General features: G+C 61.6%; 1 protein-coding gene across 1 annotated transcript in view; it reads left to right on the top strand.

The window, feature by feature from the left end:
* Positions 1-17,828, top strand: part of LOC137360351 (caveolin-2-like) — a 41,312-nt gene extending 23,484 nt beyond the window's left edge. Inside the window, exons 2-3 of the mRNA XM_068025789.1 lie at positions 16,310-16,497; positions 17,678-17,828. Of these exons, the coding sequence (XP_067881890.1) occupies positions 16,310-16,497; positions 17,678-17,828 (339 nt within the window). The remainder of the gene's footprint in view (positions 1-16,309; positions 16,498-17,677) is intronic.
* The last annotated feature ends 667 nt before the right edge of the window (positions 17,829-18,495 follow it).

The following is an 18,495-nucleotide window of genomic DNA, read 5'->3' as shown; positions in this document are numbered from 1 at the left end:
GGTATCACACCTGGGGCTACGCAGGGTATCACACCTGGGGCTATGCAGGTGATCGCACCTGGTGCTATGCAGAGGATCGCACCCGGGGCTATGCAGAGGATCTCACCCGGGGCTATGCAGAGGATCACACCCGGGGCTATGCAGAGGATCGCACCTGGGGTTATGCAGAGGATCGCACCTGGGGCTCTGCATAGGATCGCACCTGGGGCTCTGCAGAGGATCACACCTGGGGCTATGCAGAGGATCGCACCTGGGGCTATGCAGGGGATCACACCTGGGGCTATGCAGGGAATCGCACCTGGGGCTATGCAGGGAATCGCACCTGGGGCTATGCAGGGGATCGCACCTGGGGCTATGCAGGGAATCGCATTTGTTGCTATGCAGGGGATCGCACCTGGGGCTATGCAGGGGATCGCACCTGGGGCTATGCAGGGAATCGCACCTGGGGCTATGCAGGGAATCGCATTTGTTGCTATGCAGGGGATCGCACCTGGGGCTATGCAGGGAATCGCACCTGGGGCTATGCAGGGAATCGCACCTGGGGCTATGCAAGGAATCACACCTGGGGCTATGCAGGGGATCCCACCTCGGGCTATGCAGGGGATCGCACCTGGGGCTATGCAGAGGATCGCACCTGGGGCTATGCAGGGGATCGCACCTGGGGCTATGCAGGGAATCGCACCTGGGGCTGTGCAGGAAATCGCACATGTGGCTATGCAGGGGATCACACCTGGGGCTTTGCAGGGGATCGCACCTGGGGCTATGCATGGGATCACACCTGGGGCTTTGCAGGGGATCGCACCTGGGGCTATGCAGGGGATCGTACCTGGGGGATTGCAGGGAATCGCACCTGGGGCTATGCAAGGAATCACACCTGGGGCTATGCAGGGAATCGCACCTGGGGCAATGCAGGGGATCGCATTTGTTGCTATGCAGGGAATCGCACCTGGGGCTATGCAGAGGATCACACCTGGGGCTATGCAGGGGATCGCACCTGGGGCTATGCAGGGGATCACACCTGGGGCTATGCAGGGGATCGCACCTGGGGCTATGCAAGGAATCACACCTGGAGCTATGCAGGGGATCGCACCTGGGGCTATGCAAGGAATCACACCTGGGGCTATCCAGGGGATCGCACCTGGGGCTATGCAAGGAATCACACCTGGGGCTATCCAGGGGATCGCACCTGGGGCTATGCAAGGAATCACACCTGGGGCTATCCAGGGGATCGCACCTGGGGCTATGCAAGGAATCACACCCGGGGCTATGCAGGGGATCGCACCTGGGGATATGCAGAGGATCGCACCTGGGGCTATGCAGAGGATCACATGGGGGTATGCAGAGGATCGAAACTGGGGCGATGCAGAGGATCACACCTGGGGCTATGCAGAGGATCGAAACTGGGGCGATGCAGAGGATCACATGGGGGTATGCAGGGGATCACACCTGGGGCTATGCAGGGGATCACACCTGGGGCTATGCAGGGGATCAAAACTGGGGCGATGCAGAGGATCACATGGGGGTATGCAGGGGATCGCACCTGGGGCTATGCAGGGAATCGCACCTGGGGCTATGCAGAGGATCGCACCCGGGGCTATGCAGAGGATCAAACCCGGGGCTATGCAGAGGATCACATGGGGGGCTATGCAGGGGATCACACCTGGGGCTATGCAGGGAATCGCACCTGGGGCTATGCAGAGGATCGCACCCGGGGCTATGCAGAGGATCACATGGGGGGCTATGCAGGGGATCACACCTGGGGCTATGCAAGGAATCGCACCTGTGGCTATGCAGGGAATCGCACCTGGGGCTATGCAGGGGATCGCACCTGGGGCTATGCAGAGGATCACACCTGGGGCTATGCAGGGAATCGCACCTGGGGCTATGCAGGGGATCGCATTTGTGGCTATGCAGGGAATCGCACTTGTGGCTATGCAGGGGATCGCACCTGGGGCTATGCAGGGGATCACACTTGGGGCTACGCAGGGGATCACACCTGGGGCTTTGCAGGGGATCACACTTGTGGCTATGCAGGGGATCGCACCTGGGGCTATGCAGGGGATCACACCTGGGGCTATGCAGGGGATCACACCTGTAGCTATGCAGGGAATCGCACCTGGGGCGATGCAGGGGATCGCATTTGTGGCTATGCAGGGGATCACACCTGGGGCTATGCAGGGGATCACACCTGTGGCTATGCAGGGGATCACACCTGGGGCTATGCAGGGGATCCCACCTGGGGCGATGCAGGGAATCGCATTTGTGGCTATGCAGGGGATCGCACCTGGGGCTATGCAGGGGATCACACCTGTGGCTATGCAGGGGATCACACCTGGGGCTATGCAGGGGATCCCACCTGGGGCGATGCAGGGAATCGCATTTGTGGCTATGCAGGGGATCGCACCTGGGGCTATGCAGGGGATCACACCTGTGGCTATGCAGGGGATCGCACCTGGGGCTATGCAGGGGATCGCACCTGGGGCTATGCAGGGAATCGCATTTGTGGCTATGCAGGGGATCGCACCTGGGGCTATGCAGGGGATCGCACCTGGGGCGATGCAGGGAATCGCATTTGTGGCTATGCAGGGGAACCCACCTGGGGCGATGCAGGGAATCGCATTTGTGGCTATGCAGGGGATCACACCTGGGGCGATGCAGGGGATCGCACCTGGGGCTATGCAGGGGATCACACCTGGGGCTATGCAGGGGATGCCACCTGGGGCGATGCAGGGAATCGCATTTGTGGCTATGCAGGGGATCACACCTGGGGCTATGCAGGGGATCCCACCTGGGGCGATGCAGGGAATCGCATTTGTGGCTATGCAGGGGATCGCACCTGGGGCTATGCAGGGGATCGCACCTGGGGCTATGCAGGGAATCGCATTTGTGGCTATGCAAGGAATCGCACCTGGGGCTATGCAAGGAATCGCACCTGGGGCGATGCAGAGGATCACACCTGGGGCGATGCAGGGAATCGCATTTGTGGCTATGCAGGGGATCGCACCTGGGGCTATGCAGAGGATCACACCTGGGTCTATGCAGGGGATCACACCTGGGGCAATGCAGGGGATCACACCTGGGGCTCTGCAGAGGATCACACCTGGGGCTATGCAGAGGATCACACCTGGGGCTATGCAGGGGATCACACCTGGGTCTATGCAGGGGATCACACCTGGGGCAATGCAGGGGATCACACCTGGGGCTCTGCAGAGGATCACACCTGGGGCTCTGCAGAGGATCACACCTGGGGCTATGCAGAGGATCACACCTGGGGCTATGCAGGTGATCGCATTTGTGGCTATGCAGGGGATCACACCTGGGGCTATGCAGGGGATCACACCTGGGGCTATGCAGGTGATCGCATTTGTGGCTATGCAGGGGATCACACCTGGGGCTATGCAGGTGATCACACCTGGGGCTATGCAGGGAATCGCACTTGTGGCTATGCAGGGGATCACACCTGCGGCTATGCAGAGGATCACACCTGGGGCTATGCAGGGGATCACACCTGGGGCTATGCAGGTGATCGCATTTGTGGCTATGCAGGGGATCACACCTGGGGCTATGCAGGGGATCGCACCTGGGACTATGCAGGGGATCCCACCTGGGGCTATGCAGGGGATCGCACCTGGGACTATGCAGGGGATCCCACCTGGGGCTATGCAGAGGATCACATGGGGGTATGCAGAGGATCACACCTGGGGCTATGCAGGGGATCACACCTGGGTCTATGCAGGGGATCACACCTGGGGCTCTGCAGGGGATCACACCTGGGGCTATGCAGAGGATCACACCTGGGGCTATGCAGGTGATAGCACCTGGTGCTATGCAGAGGATCATACCCGGGGCTATGCAGAGGATCACACCCGGGGCTATGCAGAGGATCGCACCTGGGGTTATGCAGAGGATCGCACCTGGGGCTCTGCATAGGATCGCACCTGGGGCTCTGCAGAGGATCACACCTGGGGCTATGCAGAGGATCGCACCTGGGGCTATGCAGGGGATCGCACCTGGGGCTATGCAGGGGATCACACCTGGGGCTATGCAGGGAATCGCACCTGGGGCTATGCAGGGGATCACACCTGGGGCTATGCAGGGAATCGCACCTGGGGCTATGCAGGGAATCGCACCTGGGGCTATGCAGGGGATCACACCTGGGGCTATGCAGGGAATCGCACCTAGGGCTATGCAGGGGATCGCACCTGTGGCTATGCAGGGCTTCGCACCTGGGGCTATGCAAGGAATCACGCCTGGGGCTATGCAGGGAATCGTACCTGGGGGATTGCAGGGAATCGCACCTGGGGCTATGCAGGGGATCTCATTTGTGGCTATGCAGGGGATCACACCTGGGACTATGCAGGGGATCACACCTGGGGCTATGCAGGGAATCACACCTGGGGCTATGCAGAGGATCGCACCTGGGGCTATGCAGGGGATCACACCTGGGGCTATGCAGGGGATCACACCTGGGGCTATGCAGGGGATCGCACCTGGGGCTATGCAGGGGATCACATGGGGCTATGCAGCAGATCACACCTGGGGCTATGCAGAGGATCACATGGGGCTATGCAGAGGATCGCACCCGGGGCTATGCAGAGTATCGCACCTGGGGCTATGCAGAGGACCACACCTGGGGCTATGCAGGGAATCACACCTGGGGCTATGCAGAGGATCGCACCTGGGGCTATGCAGGGAATCGCATTTGTGGCTATGCAGGGGATCACACATGGGGCTATGCAGGGAATTGCACCTGGGGCTATGCAGAGGATCGCACCTGGGGCTATGCAAGGAATCACACCTGGGGCTATGCAGGGAATCGCATTTGTGGCTATGCAGGGGATCACACATGGGGCTATGCAGGGAATTGCACCTGGGGCTATGCAGAGGATCGCACCTGGGGCTATGCAAGGAATCACACCTGGGGCTATGCAGAGGATCGCACCTGGGGCTATGCAGGGAATCGCACCTGGGGCTATGCAGGGGATCACACCTGGGGCGATGCAGGGGATCGCACCTGGGGCTATGCAGGGAATCGCACCTGGGGCTATGCAGGGGATCGCACCTGGGGCTATGCAGGGGATCACACTTGGGGCTATGCAGGGAATCGCACCTGGGGCTATGCAGAGGATCACATGGGGGTATGCAGAGGATCCCACCTGGGGCTATGCAGGGGATCACACTTGGGGCTACGCAGGGTATCACACCTGGGGCTACGCAGGGTATCACACCTGGGGCTCTGCAGGGAATCGCACCTGGGGCTATGCAGAGGATCACATGGGGGTATGCAGAGGATCACACCTGGTGCTATGCAGAGGATCACACCTGGGGCTATGCAAAGGATCATACCCGGGGCTATGCAGAGGATCTCACACGGGGCTATGCAGAGGATCACACCCGGGGCTATGCAGAGGATCGCACCTGGGGTTATGCAGAGGATCGCACCTGGGGCTCTGCATAGGATCGCACCTGGGGCTCTGCAGAGGATCACACCTGGGGCTATGCAGAGGATCGCACCTGGGGCTATGCAGGGAATCGCACCTGGGGCTATGCAGGGAATCGCACCTGGGGCTATGCAGGGGATCCCACCTCGGGCTATGCAGGGGATCGCACCTGGGGCTATGCAGAGGATCGCACCTGGGGCTATGCAGGGAATCGCACCTGGGGCTATGCAGGGAATCGCATTTGTTGCTATGCAGGGGATCGCACCTGGGGCTATGCAGGGGATCGCACCTGGGGCTATGCAGGGAATCGCACCTGGGGCTATGCAGGGGATCCCACCTCGGGCTATGCAGGGGATCGCACCTGGGGCTATGCAGAGGATCGCACCTGGGGCTATGCAGGGGATCGCACCTGGGGCTATGCAGGGAATCGCACCTGGGGCTGTGCAGGAAATCGCACATGTGGCTATGCAGGGGATCGCACCTGGGGCTATGCAGGGGATCGCACCTGGGGCTATGCAGGGGATCGCACCTGGGGCTATGCAGGGAATCGCACCTGGGGCTGTGCAGGGGATCCCACCTCGGGCTATGCAGGGGATCGCACCTGGGGCTATGCAGAGGATCGCACCTGGGGCTATGCAGGGAATCGCACCTGGGGCTATGCAGGGGATCCCACCTCGGGCTATGCAGGGGATCGCACCTGGGGCTATGCAGAGGATCGCACCTGGGGCTATGCAGGGGATCGCACCTGGGGCTATGCAGGGAATCGCACCTGGGGCTGTGCAGGAAATCGCACATGTGGCTATGCAGGGGATCACACCTGGGGCTTTGCAGGGGATCGCACCTGGGGCAATGCAGGGGATCACACCTGGGGCTATGCAGGGAATCGCATTTGTTGCTATGCAGGGGATCGCACCTGGGGCTATGCAGGGAATCGCACCTGGGGCTATGCAGGGAATTGCACCTGGGGCTATGCAGGGGATCCCACCTCGGGCTATGCAGGGGATCGCACCTGGGGCTATGCAGAGGATCGCACCTGGGGCTATGCAGGGGATCGCACCTGGGGCTATGCAGGAAATCGCACATGTGGCTATGCAGGGGATCACACCTGGGGCTTTGCAGGGGATCGCACCTGGGGCTATGCAGGGGATCACACCTGGGGCTTTGCAGGGGATCGCACCTGGGGCTATGCAGGGGATCACACCTGGGGCTTTGCAGGGGATCGCACCTGGGGCTATGCAGGGGATCGTACCTGGGGGATTGCAGGGAATCGCACCTGGGGCTATGCAAGGAATCACACCTGGGGCTATGCAGGGAATCGCACCTGGGGGAATGCAGGGGATCGCATTTGTTGCTATGCAGGGAATCGCACCTGGGGCTATGCAGAGGATCACACCTGGGGCTATGCAGGGGATCGCACCTGGGGCTATGCAAGGAATCACACCTGGGGCTATCCAGGGGATCGCACCTGGGGCTATGCAAGGAATCACACCTGGGGCTATCCAGGGGATCGCACCTGGGGCTATGCAAGGAATCACACCTGGGGCTATCCAGGGGATCGCACCTGGGGCTATGCAAGGAATCACACCCGGGGCTATGCAGGGGATCGCACCTGGGGATATGCAGAGGATCGCACCTGGGGCTATGCAGAGGATCACATGGGGGTATGCAGAGGATCGAAACTGGGGCGATGCAGAGGATCACACCTGGGGCTATGCAGAGGATCGAAACTGGGGCGATGCAGAGGATCACCTGGGGCTATGCAGGGGATCACACCTGGGGCTATGCAGGGGATCACACCTGGGGCTATGCAGGGGATCGAAACTGGGGTGATGCAGAGGATCGCACCTGGTGCTATGCAGGGAATCGCATTTGTGGCAAAACAGAGGATCGCACCTGGGGCTATGCAGGGAATTGCACCCGGGGCTATGCAGAGGATGAAACCCGGGGCTATGCAGAGGATCACATTGGGGGCTATGCAGGGGATCACACCTGGGGCTATGCAGGGAATCGCACCTGGGGCTATGCAGAGGATCGCACCCGGGGCTATGCAGAGGATCAAACCCGGGGCTATGCAGAGGATCACATGGGGGGCTATGCAGGGGATCACACCTGGGGCTATGCAGGGAATCGCACCTGGGGCTATGCAGAGGATCGCACCCGGGGCTATGCAGAGGATCACATGGGGGGCTATGCAGGGGATCACACCTGGGGCTATGCAAGGAATCGCACCTGTGGCTATGCAGGGAATCGCACCTGGGGCTATGCAGGGGATCGCACCTGGGGCTATGCAGAGGATCACACCTGGGGCTATGCAGGGGATCACACCGGGGGCTATGCAGAGGATCACATGGGAGGCTATGCAGGGGATCACACCTGGGGCTATGCAAGGAATCGCACCTGTGGCTATGCAGAGGATCGCACCCGGGGCTATGCAGAGGATCACACCTGGGGCTATGCAGGGGATCACACCGGGGGCTATGCAGAGGATCACACCTGGGGCTATGCAGGGGATCGCACCTGGGGCTATGCAGAGGATCACACCTGGGGCTATGCAGGGGATCACACCTGGGGCTATGCAGGGGATCACACCTGGGGCTATGCAGGGGATCGCACATGGGGCTATGCAGAGGATCACACCCGGGGCTATGCAGAGGATCACACCTGGAACGATGCAGGGAATCGCACCTGGGGCTATGCAGGGAATCGCACCTGGGGCTATGCAAGGAATCGCACCTGTGGCTATGCAGAGGATCGCACCCGGGGCTATGCAGAGGATCACACCTGGGGCTATGCAGGGGATCACACCGGGGGCTATGCAGAGGATCACACCTGGGGCTATGCAGGGGATCGCACATGGGGCTATGCAGAGGATCGCACCCGGGGCTATGCAGAGGATCACACCTGGGGCTATGCAGGGGATCACACCGGGGGCTATGCAGAGGATCACACCTGGGGCTTTGCAGGGGATCACACCTGTGGCTATGCAGGGGATCGCACCCGGGGCTATGCAGGGAATCGCACCTGGGGCTATGCAGGGAATCGCACCTGGGGCTTTGCAGGGGATCACACCTGTGGCTATGCAGGGGATCGCACCTGGGGCTATGCAGGGAATCGCACCTGGGGCTATGCAAGGAATCGCACCTGTGGCTATGCAGGGAATCGCACCTGGGGCTATGCAGAGGATCACACCTGGGGCTATGCAGGGGATCACACCTGGGGCTATGCAGGGGATCACACCGGGGGCTATGCAGAGGATCACACCTGGGGCTATGCAGGGGATCACACCTGGGGCTATGCAGGGGATCGCACCTGGGGCTATGCAGAGGATCACACCTGGGGCTATGCAGGGGATCACACCGGGGGCTATGCAGAGGATCACACCTGGGGCTATGCAGGGGATCACACCTGGGGCTATGCAGAGGATCACACCCGGGGCTATGCAGAGGATCGCATGGGGCTATGCAGGGGATCACACCTGGGGCTATGCAGGGGATCACACCGGGGGCTATGCAGAGGATCACACCTGGGGCTATGCAGGGGATCACACCTGGGGCTATGCAGGGGATCGCACATGGGGCTATGCAGAGGATCACACCCGGGGCTATGCAGAGGATCACATGGGGGGCTATGCAGGGGATCACACCTGGAACGATGCAGGGAATCGCACCTGGGGCTATGCAGGGAATCGCACCTGGGGCGATGCAGGGGATCACACTTGGGGCTACGCAGGGGATCACACCTGGGGCTTTGCAGGGGATCACACCTGTGGCTATGCAGGGGATCGCACCTGGGGCTATGCAGGGAATCGCACCGGGGGCTATGCAGGGGATCGCACCTGGGGCTATGCAAGGAATCGCACCTGGGGCTATGCAGGGAATCGCACCTGGGGCTATGCAAGGAATCGCACCTGGGGCTATGCAGGGAATCGCACCTGGGGCTATGCAGGGAATCGCACCTGGGGCTATGCAAGGAATCGCACCTGGGGCTATGCAGGGAATCGCACCTGGGGCAATGCAGGGGATCGCACCTGGGGCTATGCAGAGGATCACACCTGGGGCTATGCAGGGGATCACACCGGGGGCTATGCAGAGGATCACACCTGGGGCTATGCAGAGGATCACATGGGGGTATGCAGGGAATCACACCTGGGGCTATGCAGGGAATCGCACCTGTGGCTATGCAGGGGATCGCACCTGGGGCTATGCAGGGAATCGCACCTGTGGCTATGCAGGGGATCGCATTTGTGGCTATGCAGGGAATCGCACATGGGGCTATGCAAGGAATCGCACCTGGGGCTGTGCAAGGAATCGCACCTGGGGCTATGCAGGGAATCGCATTTGTGGCTATGCAGGGGATCACACCTGGGGCTATGCAGGGGATCACACCTGGGGCTATGCAGAGGATCGCACCTGGGGCTATGCAGGGGATCACACCTGGGGCTATGCAGGGGATCACACCTGGGGCTATGCAGGGGATCGCACCTGGGGCTATGCAGGGGATCACACCTGGGGCTATGCAGAGGATCACATGGGGCTCTGCAGAGGATCGCACCTGGGGCTATGCAGAGGATCACATGGGGCTCTGCAGAGGATCGCACCTGGGGCTATGCAGAGGATCACACCTGGGGCTATGCAGGGGATCGCACCTGGGGCTATGCAGGGAATCGCATTTGCGGCTATGCAGGGGATCACACCTGGGGCTATGCAGGGGATCGCACCTGGGGCTATGCAGGGGATCGCATTTGCGGCTATGCAGGGGATCCCACCTGGAACTATGCAGGGGATCGCACCTGGGGCAATGCAGGGGATCGCACCTGGGGCTATGCAGGGAATCGCATTTGCGGCTATGCAGGGGATCCCACCCTGGGGCTTTGCAGGGGATCACACCTGGGGCTTTGCAAGGGATCGCACCTGGGGCTATGCAGAGGATCGCACCCGGGGCTATGCAGGGGATCACACCTGGGTCTTTGCAAGGGATCACACCCGGGGCTATGCAGAGGATCGCACCTGGGTCTATGCAAGGGATCGCACCTGGGTCTATGCAGAGGATCGCACCTGGGACTATGCAGAGGATCACACCTGGGACTATGCAGAGGATCACACCTGGGACTATGCAGAGGATCACACCTGGGACTATGCAGGGAATCGCACCTGGGGCTATGCAGGGAATCGCACCTGGGGCTATGCAAGGAATCGCACCTGGGGCTATGCAGGGAATCGCACCTGGGGCAATGCAGGGGATCGCACCTGGGGCTATGCAGAGGATCACACCTGGGGCTATGCAGGGGATCACACCGGGGGCTATGCAGAGGATCACACCTGGGGCTATGCAGAGGATCACATGGGGGTATGCAGGGAATCACACCTGGGGCTATGCAGGGAATCGCACCTGTGGCTATGCAGGGGATCGCACCTGTGGCTATGCAGGGGATCGCATTTGTGGCTATGCAGGGAATCGCACATGGGGCTATGCAAGGAATCGCACCTGGGGCTATGCAAGGAATCGCACCTGGGGCTATGCAGGGAATCGCATTTGTGGCTATGCAGGGGATCGCACCTGGGGCTATGCAGAGGATCGCACCTGGGGCTATGCAGAGGATCACACCTGGGGCTATGCAGGGGATCACACCTGGGGCTATGCAGGGAATCACACCTGGGGCTATGCAGAGGATCGCACCTGGGGCTATGCAGGGGATCACACCTGGGGCTATGCAGGGGATCACACCTGGGGCTATGCAGGGGATCGCACCTGGGGCTATGCAGGGGATCACATGGGGCTATGCAGGGGATCACACCTGGGGCTATGCAGAGGATCACATGGGGCTCTGCAGAGGATCGCACCTGGGACTATGCAGAGGATCACACCTGGGACTATGCAGAGGATCGCACCCGGGGCTATGCAGAGTATCGCACCTGGGGCTATGCAGAGGACCACACCTGGGGCTATGCAGAGGACCACACCTGGGGCTATGCCGAGGATCGCACCTGGGGCTATGCAGAGGATCACACCTGGGGCTATGCAGAGGATCGCACCTGGGGCTATGCAGAGGATCGCACCTGGGGCTATGCAGAGGATCACACCTGGGGCTATGCAGGGGATCGCACCTGGGGCTATGCAGAGGATCGCACCTGGGGCTATGCAGGGGATCGCACCTGGGGCTATGCAGGGAATCGCATTTGCGGCTATGCAGGGGATCACACCTGCGGCTATGCAGGGGATCGCACCTGGGGCTATGCAGAGGATCGCACCTGGGGCTATGCAGGGAATCGCATTTGCGGCTATGCAGGGGATCACACCTGGGGCTATGCAGGGGATCGCACCTGGGGCTATGCAGGGGATCGCATTTGCGGCTATGCAGGGGATCCCACCTGGAACTATGCAGGGGATCGCACCTGGGGCAATGCAGGGGATCGCACCTGGGGCTATGCAGGGAATCGCATTTGCGGCTATGCAGGGGATCCCACCCTGGGGCTTTGCAGGGGATCACACCTGGGGCTTTGCAAGGGATCGCACCTGGGGCTATGCAGAGGATCGCACCCGGGGCTATGCAGGGGATCACACCTGGGTCTTTGCAAGGGATCACACCCGGGGCTATGCAGAGGATCGCACCTGGGTCTATGCAAGGGATCGCACCTGGGTCTATGCAGAGGATCGCACCTGTGGCTATGCAAGGAATCGCACCTGGGGCTATGGAGGGAAACTCATTTGTGGCTATGCAGGGTATCGCACCTGGGGCATGCAGAGGTACACAGCTGGGGCTATGCCGAGGATCCCACCTGGGGCCATGCAGAGGATCACAGCTGGAGCTATGCAGGGGATCACACCTGGGGCAATGCAAGGGATCCCACCTGGGGCTATGCAGAGGATCGCACCTGGGGCTATGCAGGGGATCGCACCTGGGGCTATGCAGGGGATCACACCTGGGGCTATGCAGAGGTTGCCACCTGGGGCTATGCAGGGGATCCCACCTGGGGCTATGCAAGAGATCGCACCTGGGGCTATGCAGGGGATCGCACCTGGGGCTATGCAAGGGATCCCACCTGGGGCTATGCAAGAGATCACACCTGGGGCTATGCTGGGGATCCCATCTGGGGCTATGCAGGGGATCGCACCTGGGGCTATGCAGGGGATCGCACCTGGGGCTATGCAGGGGATCACACCTGGGGCTATGCAGGGCATCGCACCTGGGGCTATGCAGGGGATCGCACCTGGGGCTATGCAAGAGATCACACCTGGGGCTATGCAGGGGATCGCACCTGGGGCTATGCAGGGGATCGCATCTGGGGCTATGCAGGGGATCGCACCTGGGGCTACGCAAGGTATCCCACCTGAGGCTGTGCAGGGGATCCCACCTGGGGCTATGCAAGGGATCGCACCTGGGGCTATGCAGGGAAACTCATTTGTGGCTATGCAGGGGATCCCACCTGGGGCTATGCAGGGGATCACACCTGGGGCTCTGCAGAGGATCGCACCTGGGGCTATGCAGAGGATCACATGGGGCTCTGCAGAGGATCGCACCTGGGGCTATGCAGAGGATCACACCTGGGGCTATGCAGGGGATCGCACCTGGGGCTATGCAGGGAATCGCATTTGCGGCTATGCAGGGGATCACACCTGGGGCTATGCAGGGGATCGCACCTGGGGCAATGCAGGGGATCGCATTTGCGGCTATGCAGGGGATCCCACCCTGGGGCTTTGCAGGGGATCACACCTGGGGCTTTGCAAGGGATCGCACCTGGGGCAATGCAGGGGATCGCACCTGGGGCTATGCAGGGAATCGCATTTGCGGCTATGCAGGGGATCCCACCCTGGGGCTTTGCAGGGGATCACACCTGGGGCTTTGCAAGGGATCGCACCTGGGGCTATGCAGAGGATCGCACCCGGGGCTATGCAGGGGATCACACCTGGGTCTTTGCAAGGGATCACACCCGGGGCTATGCAGAGGATCGCACCTGGGTCTATGCAAGGGATCGCACCTGGGTCTATGCAGAGGATCGCACCTGGGACTATGCAGAGGATCACACCTGGGACTATGCAGAGGATCACACCTGGGACTATGCAGAGGATCACACCTGGGACTATGCAGGGAATCGCACCTGGGGCTATGCAGGGAATCGCACCTGGGGCTATGCAAGGAATCGCACCTGGGGCTATGCAGGGAATCGCACCTGGGGCAATGCAGGGGATCGCACCTGGGGCTATGCAGAGGATCACACCTGGGGCTATGCAGGGGATCACACCGGGGGCTATGCAGAGGATCACACCTGGGGCTATGCAGAGGATCACATGGGGGTATGCAGGGAATCACACCTGGGGCTATGCAGGGAATCGCACCTGTGGCTATGCAGGGGATCGCACCTGTGGCTATGCAGGGGATCGCATTTGTGGCTATGCAGGGAATCGCACATGGGGCTATGCAAGGAATCGCACCTGGGGCTATGCAAGGAATCGCACCTGGGGCTATGCAGGGAATCGCATTTGTGGCTATGCAGGGGATCACACCTGGGGCTATGCAGGGGATCACACCTGGGGCTATGCAGGGAATCACACCTGGGGCTATGCAGAGGATCGCACCTGGGGCTATGCAGGGGATCACACCTGGGGCTATGCAGGGGATCACACCTGGGGCTATGCAGGGGATCGCACCTGGGGCTATGCAGGGGATCACATGGGGCTATGCAGGGGATCACACCTGGGGCTATGCAGAGGATCACATGGGGCTCTGCAGAGGATCGCACCTGGGACTATGCAGAGGATCACACCTGGGACTATGCAGAGGATCGCACCCGGGGCTATGCAGAGTATCGCACCTGGGGCAATGCAGAGGACCACACCTGGGGCTATGCAGAGGACCACACCTGGGGCTATGCCGAGGATCGCACCTGGGGCTATGCAGAGGATCACACCTGGGGCTATGCAGAGGATCGCACCTGGGGCTATGCAGAGGATCGCACCTGGGGCTATGCAGGGGATCGCACCTGGGGCTATGCAGAGGATCGCACCTGGGGCTATGCAGGGGATCGCACCTGGGGCTATGCAGGGAATCGCATTTGCGGCTATGCAGGGGATCACACCTGGGGCTATGCAGGGGATCGCACCTGGGGCTATGCAGAGGATCGCACCTGGGGCTATGCAGGGGATCGCACCTGGGGCTATGCAGGGAATCGCATTTGCGGCTATGCAGGGGATCACACCTGGGGCTATGCAGGGGATCGCACCTGGGGCTATGCAGGGGATCGCATTTGCGGCTATGCAGGGGATCCCACCTGGAACTATGCAGGGGATCGCACCTGGGGCAATGCAGGGGATCGCACCTGGGGCTATGCAGGGAATCGCATTTGCGGCTATGCAGGGGATCCCACCCTGGGGCTTTGCAGGGGATCACACCTGGGGCTTTGCAAGGGATCGCACCTGGGGCTATGCAGAGGATCGCACCCGGGGCTATGCAGGGGATCACACCTGGGTCTTTGCAAGGGATCACACCCGGGGCTATGCAGAGGATCGCACCTGGGTCTATGCAAGGGATCGCACCTGGGTCTATGCAGAGGATCGCACCTGTGGCTATGCAAGGAATCGCACCTGGGGCTATGCAGGGAAACTCATTTGTGGCTATGCAGGGTATCGCACCTGGGGCATGCAGAGGTACACAGCTGGGGCTATGCCGAGGATCCCACCTGGGGCCATGCAGAGGATCACAGCTGGAGCTATGCAGGGGATCACACCTGGGGCAATGCAAGGGATCCCACCTGGGGCTATGCAGAGGATCGCACCTGGGGCTATGCAGGGGATCGCACCTGGGGCTATGCAGGGGATCACACCTGGGGCTATGCAGAGGTTGCCACCTGGGGCTATGCAGGGGATCCCACCTGGGGCTATGCAAGGGATCCCACCTGGGGCTATGCAAGAGATCACACCTGGGGCTATGCAGGGGATCGCACCTGGGGCTATGCAAGGGATCCCATCTGGGGCTATGCAGGGGATCGCACCTGGGGCTATGCAGGGGATCGCACCTGGGGCTATGCAGGGGATCACACCTGGGGCTATGCAGGGCATCGCACCTGGGGCTATGCAGGGGATCGCACCTGGGGCTATGCAAGAGATCACACCTGGGGCTATGCAGGGGATCGCACCTGGGGCTATGCAGGGGATCGCATCTGGGGCTATGCAGGGGATCGCACCTGGGGCTACGCAAGGTATCCCACCTGAGGCTGTGCAGGGGATCCCACCTGGGGCTATGCAAGGGATCGCACCTGGGGCTATGCAGGGGATCACACCTGGGGCTATGCAAGGGATCACACCTGGGGCTATGCAGGGGATCCAACCTGGGGCTATGCAGGGGATCCAACCTGGGGCTATGCAAGGGATCCAACCTGGGGCTATGCAGGGGATCGCATCTGGGGCTATGCAGGGGATCGCACCTGGGGTTTTGCAAGGGATCGCACCCTGGAGCTGTGCAAGGGTTCGCACCCTGGGGCTATGCAGGGGATCCCACCTGGGGCTATGCAGAGGATCGCACCTGGGTCTATGCAGAGGATCCCACCTGGGGCTATGCAGGGGATCGCACCTGGGGCTATGCAGGGGATCACACCTGGGGCTATGCAGAGGATCAAGCCTGAGCTGTGTGGGAATTACAGCTGGGGGAGGTCTGTGGGGGATTACACATGGAGACAATGCCAGATGAGGGTAAAGGTCCCACACAGTGTGGTACTGAACCTCAGGGGTAAGGAACTGCAGACAGCCAGAGCTTGTGGAGCCTGGGCACCCAGCGAGAATGGGTGCCTCTAAAAGGGGGAGAGAGCAAGGGAGGGAATTTCTCTGGGTCTGTGCTGGGAATGCTGGAGCTGGGACCGTCTCCTTCCTTGTTGCAGGTGGATTTCCCCGAGGTGATTGCGGAACCTTCCAGCATTCACAGTTTCGACAAGGTCTGGGCCTGGAGCAATGTCTCGTTCGAGGTTTGCAAGCTGTGGAGCTACCGAATCCTCTCACTGCTCTGTGCCATCCCCGTCTCCATCCTCACTGGCTGCCTCTTTTCCCTGGTCACCTGTCTACACATATGGTGAGTATTTGTTGGTCCCACGGTGCAGGGACACCAGGGGAAGGGCCGAGGCCCCACGGCGAAGGGACACCAGGGGGAAGGGCTGAGGTCCCACGGTGCAGGGACACCAGGGGAAGGGCCGAGGCCCCACGGTGCAGGGACACCAGGGCCAAGGTCCCACGGTGCAGGGACACCAGGGGAAGGGCCGAGGCCCCACGGCGAAGGGACACCAGGGGGAAGGGCTGAGGTCCCACGGTGCAAGGACACCAGGGGAAGGGCCGAGGCCCCACGGCGAAGGGACACCAGGGGGAAGGGCTGAGGTCCCACGGTGCAGGGACACCAGGGGAAGGGCCGAGGCCCCACGGCGAAGGGACACCAGGGGGAAGGGCTGAGGTCCCACGGTGCAAGGACACCAGGGGAAGGGCCGAGGCCCCACGGTGCAGGGACACCAGGGCCAAGGTCCCACGGTGCAGGGACACCAGGGGAAAGGCCGAGGCCCCACGGCGAAGGGACACCTGGGGAAGGGCCGAGTCCCCACGGCGAAGGGACACCAGGGGGAAGGGCCGGGGCCCACGGTGCAGGGACACCAGGGGAAGGGCCGAGGCCCCACGGTGCAGGGACATCAGGGGAAGGGCCGAGGCCCCACGGCGAAGGGACACCAGGGGGAAGGGCCGGGGCCCACGGTGCAGGGACACCAGGGGGAAGGGGCGAGGCCTCACGGTGCAGGGACACCAGCGGAAGGGCCGAGACCCCACGGTGCAGTGACACCAGGGCCAAGGCCCCACGGTGCAGGGACACCAGGGGATGGGCTGCAGTCCCACGGTGCAGGGACACCAGGGGATGGGCTGCAGTCCCACGGTGCAGGGACACCAGGGGAAAGGCCGAGGCCCGGTGGTGCAGGGACACCTGGGGAAGGGCTGAGGCCCCACGGTGCAGGGACACCAGGGGGAGGGCTGAGACCCCATGGTGCAGGGATACCAGGGGAACAGCCGAGGTGCTATGGTGCAGGAACACCAGGGGGAAGGGCCAAAGCCCCACAGTGCAGCAAGGTTGCGCGAAGTGGTGTCGGCCGGGGATTAGGAGTTTGGGAGATCGGTGAGGATTAGCTTGTTGTTGGGCTTGGGGTATGTGCAAGGAGTTGCCGGGCTTGTGGAGACAAGGCACTGGAGCTGGGCCTGAAGTTACTGTCTCTTGTTTCTAGGTGCCTGACGCCCTGTGTGAGGATGTGTCTACTAAGCCGGCCTACCTGCCAGAGTGTCTGCCACAGCCTGACAGACGTCATCGTTACCCCGCTCTGCTCCAGCATGGGCCGCTGCTTCCGGAGTGTTCACCTGCACGTGGCTAGATACTAGGTCCCTCCTCCCTGTATGAGACCCAACCCCCAGCCCAAACACGCTCTCCCGGGGCTCATTCCGTCACCAGGCCCCAGGCCTACTCTCCCAGGCACGGGCCTCCTCATTCAGCTACCAGGCCTCAGCCATAGGCCCATGCCCGCTCTCCAACTCTGTACCACATAAGGCCCACCAGTAAGCCCCCCCCACCCCTATGAGGTACTGACCTGCAAAGGCCGCGGAAACCCTGAGTTAGCATCTCAGTCAGGGTGGGTAGCAGGCGGGGTTCGTGAAGGGTCGAAGGGGTTGGCAATTGGCCAAAGTCAAGGCTCCTGATCACCGCCCGCTGGATTCTTGCTCGAACGTTCTCAGTCCTCGCTCCAGTCTCTACCTACCGACTCCATCCCTCTCCCTGGCAACTGTCTGAGGCGAAAACAGACTGACCCCGAAATGAGCATCCCACTCCATCACTAAGACAGCTTAGTTCCCCCTCAGAAACACTCGCCGCCCCCCACCCCCCCGCCGCCTCAGCTCTTCTGCCGCTAAAACCCTCACCCGTGCCAGTGCCCTCACTCGCGCCGACTCCCGCTCACCCAGCACGCCCGCGCTCGCTGACCGACACTGGCTCCCAGTTAAGCAACGCCTCGATTGAAGAATCGTCGTCCCTGTTTACAAATCCCTCCACGGC

The sequence above is a fragment of the Heterodontus francisci genome, unplaced genomic scaffold (assembly GCF_036365525.1).
Source record: "Heterodontus francisci isolate sHetFra1 unplaced genomic scaffold, sHetFra1.hap1 HAP1_SCAFFOLD_878, whole genome shotgun sequence".
Taxonomy (NCBI): Eukaryota; Metazoa; Chordata; class Chondrichthyes; order Heterodontiformes; family Heterodontidae; genus Heterodontus; species Heterodontus francisci.
Note: the sequence above shows the minus strand (reverse complement) of the source record. Positions and strands in the feature narration are given on the sequence as shown.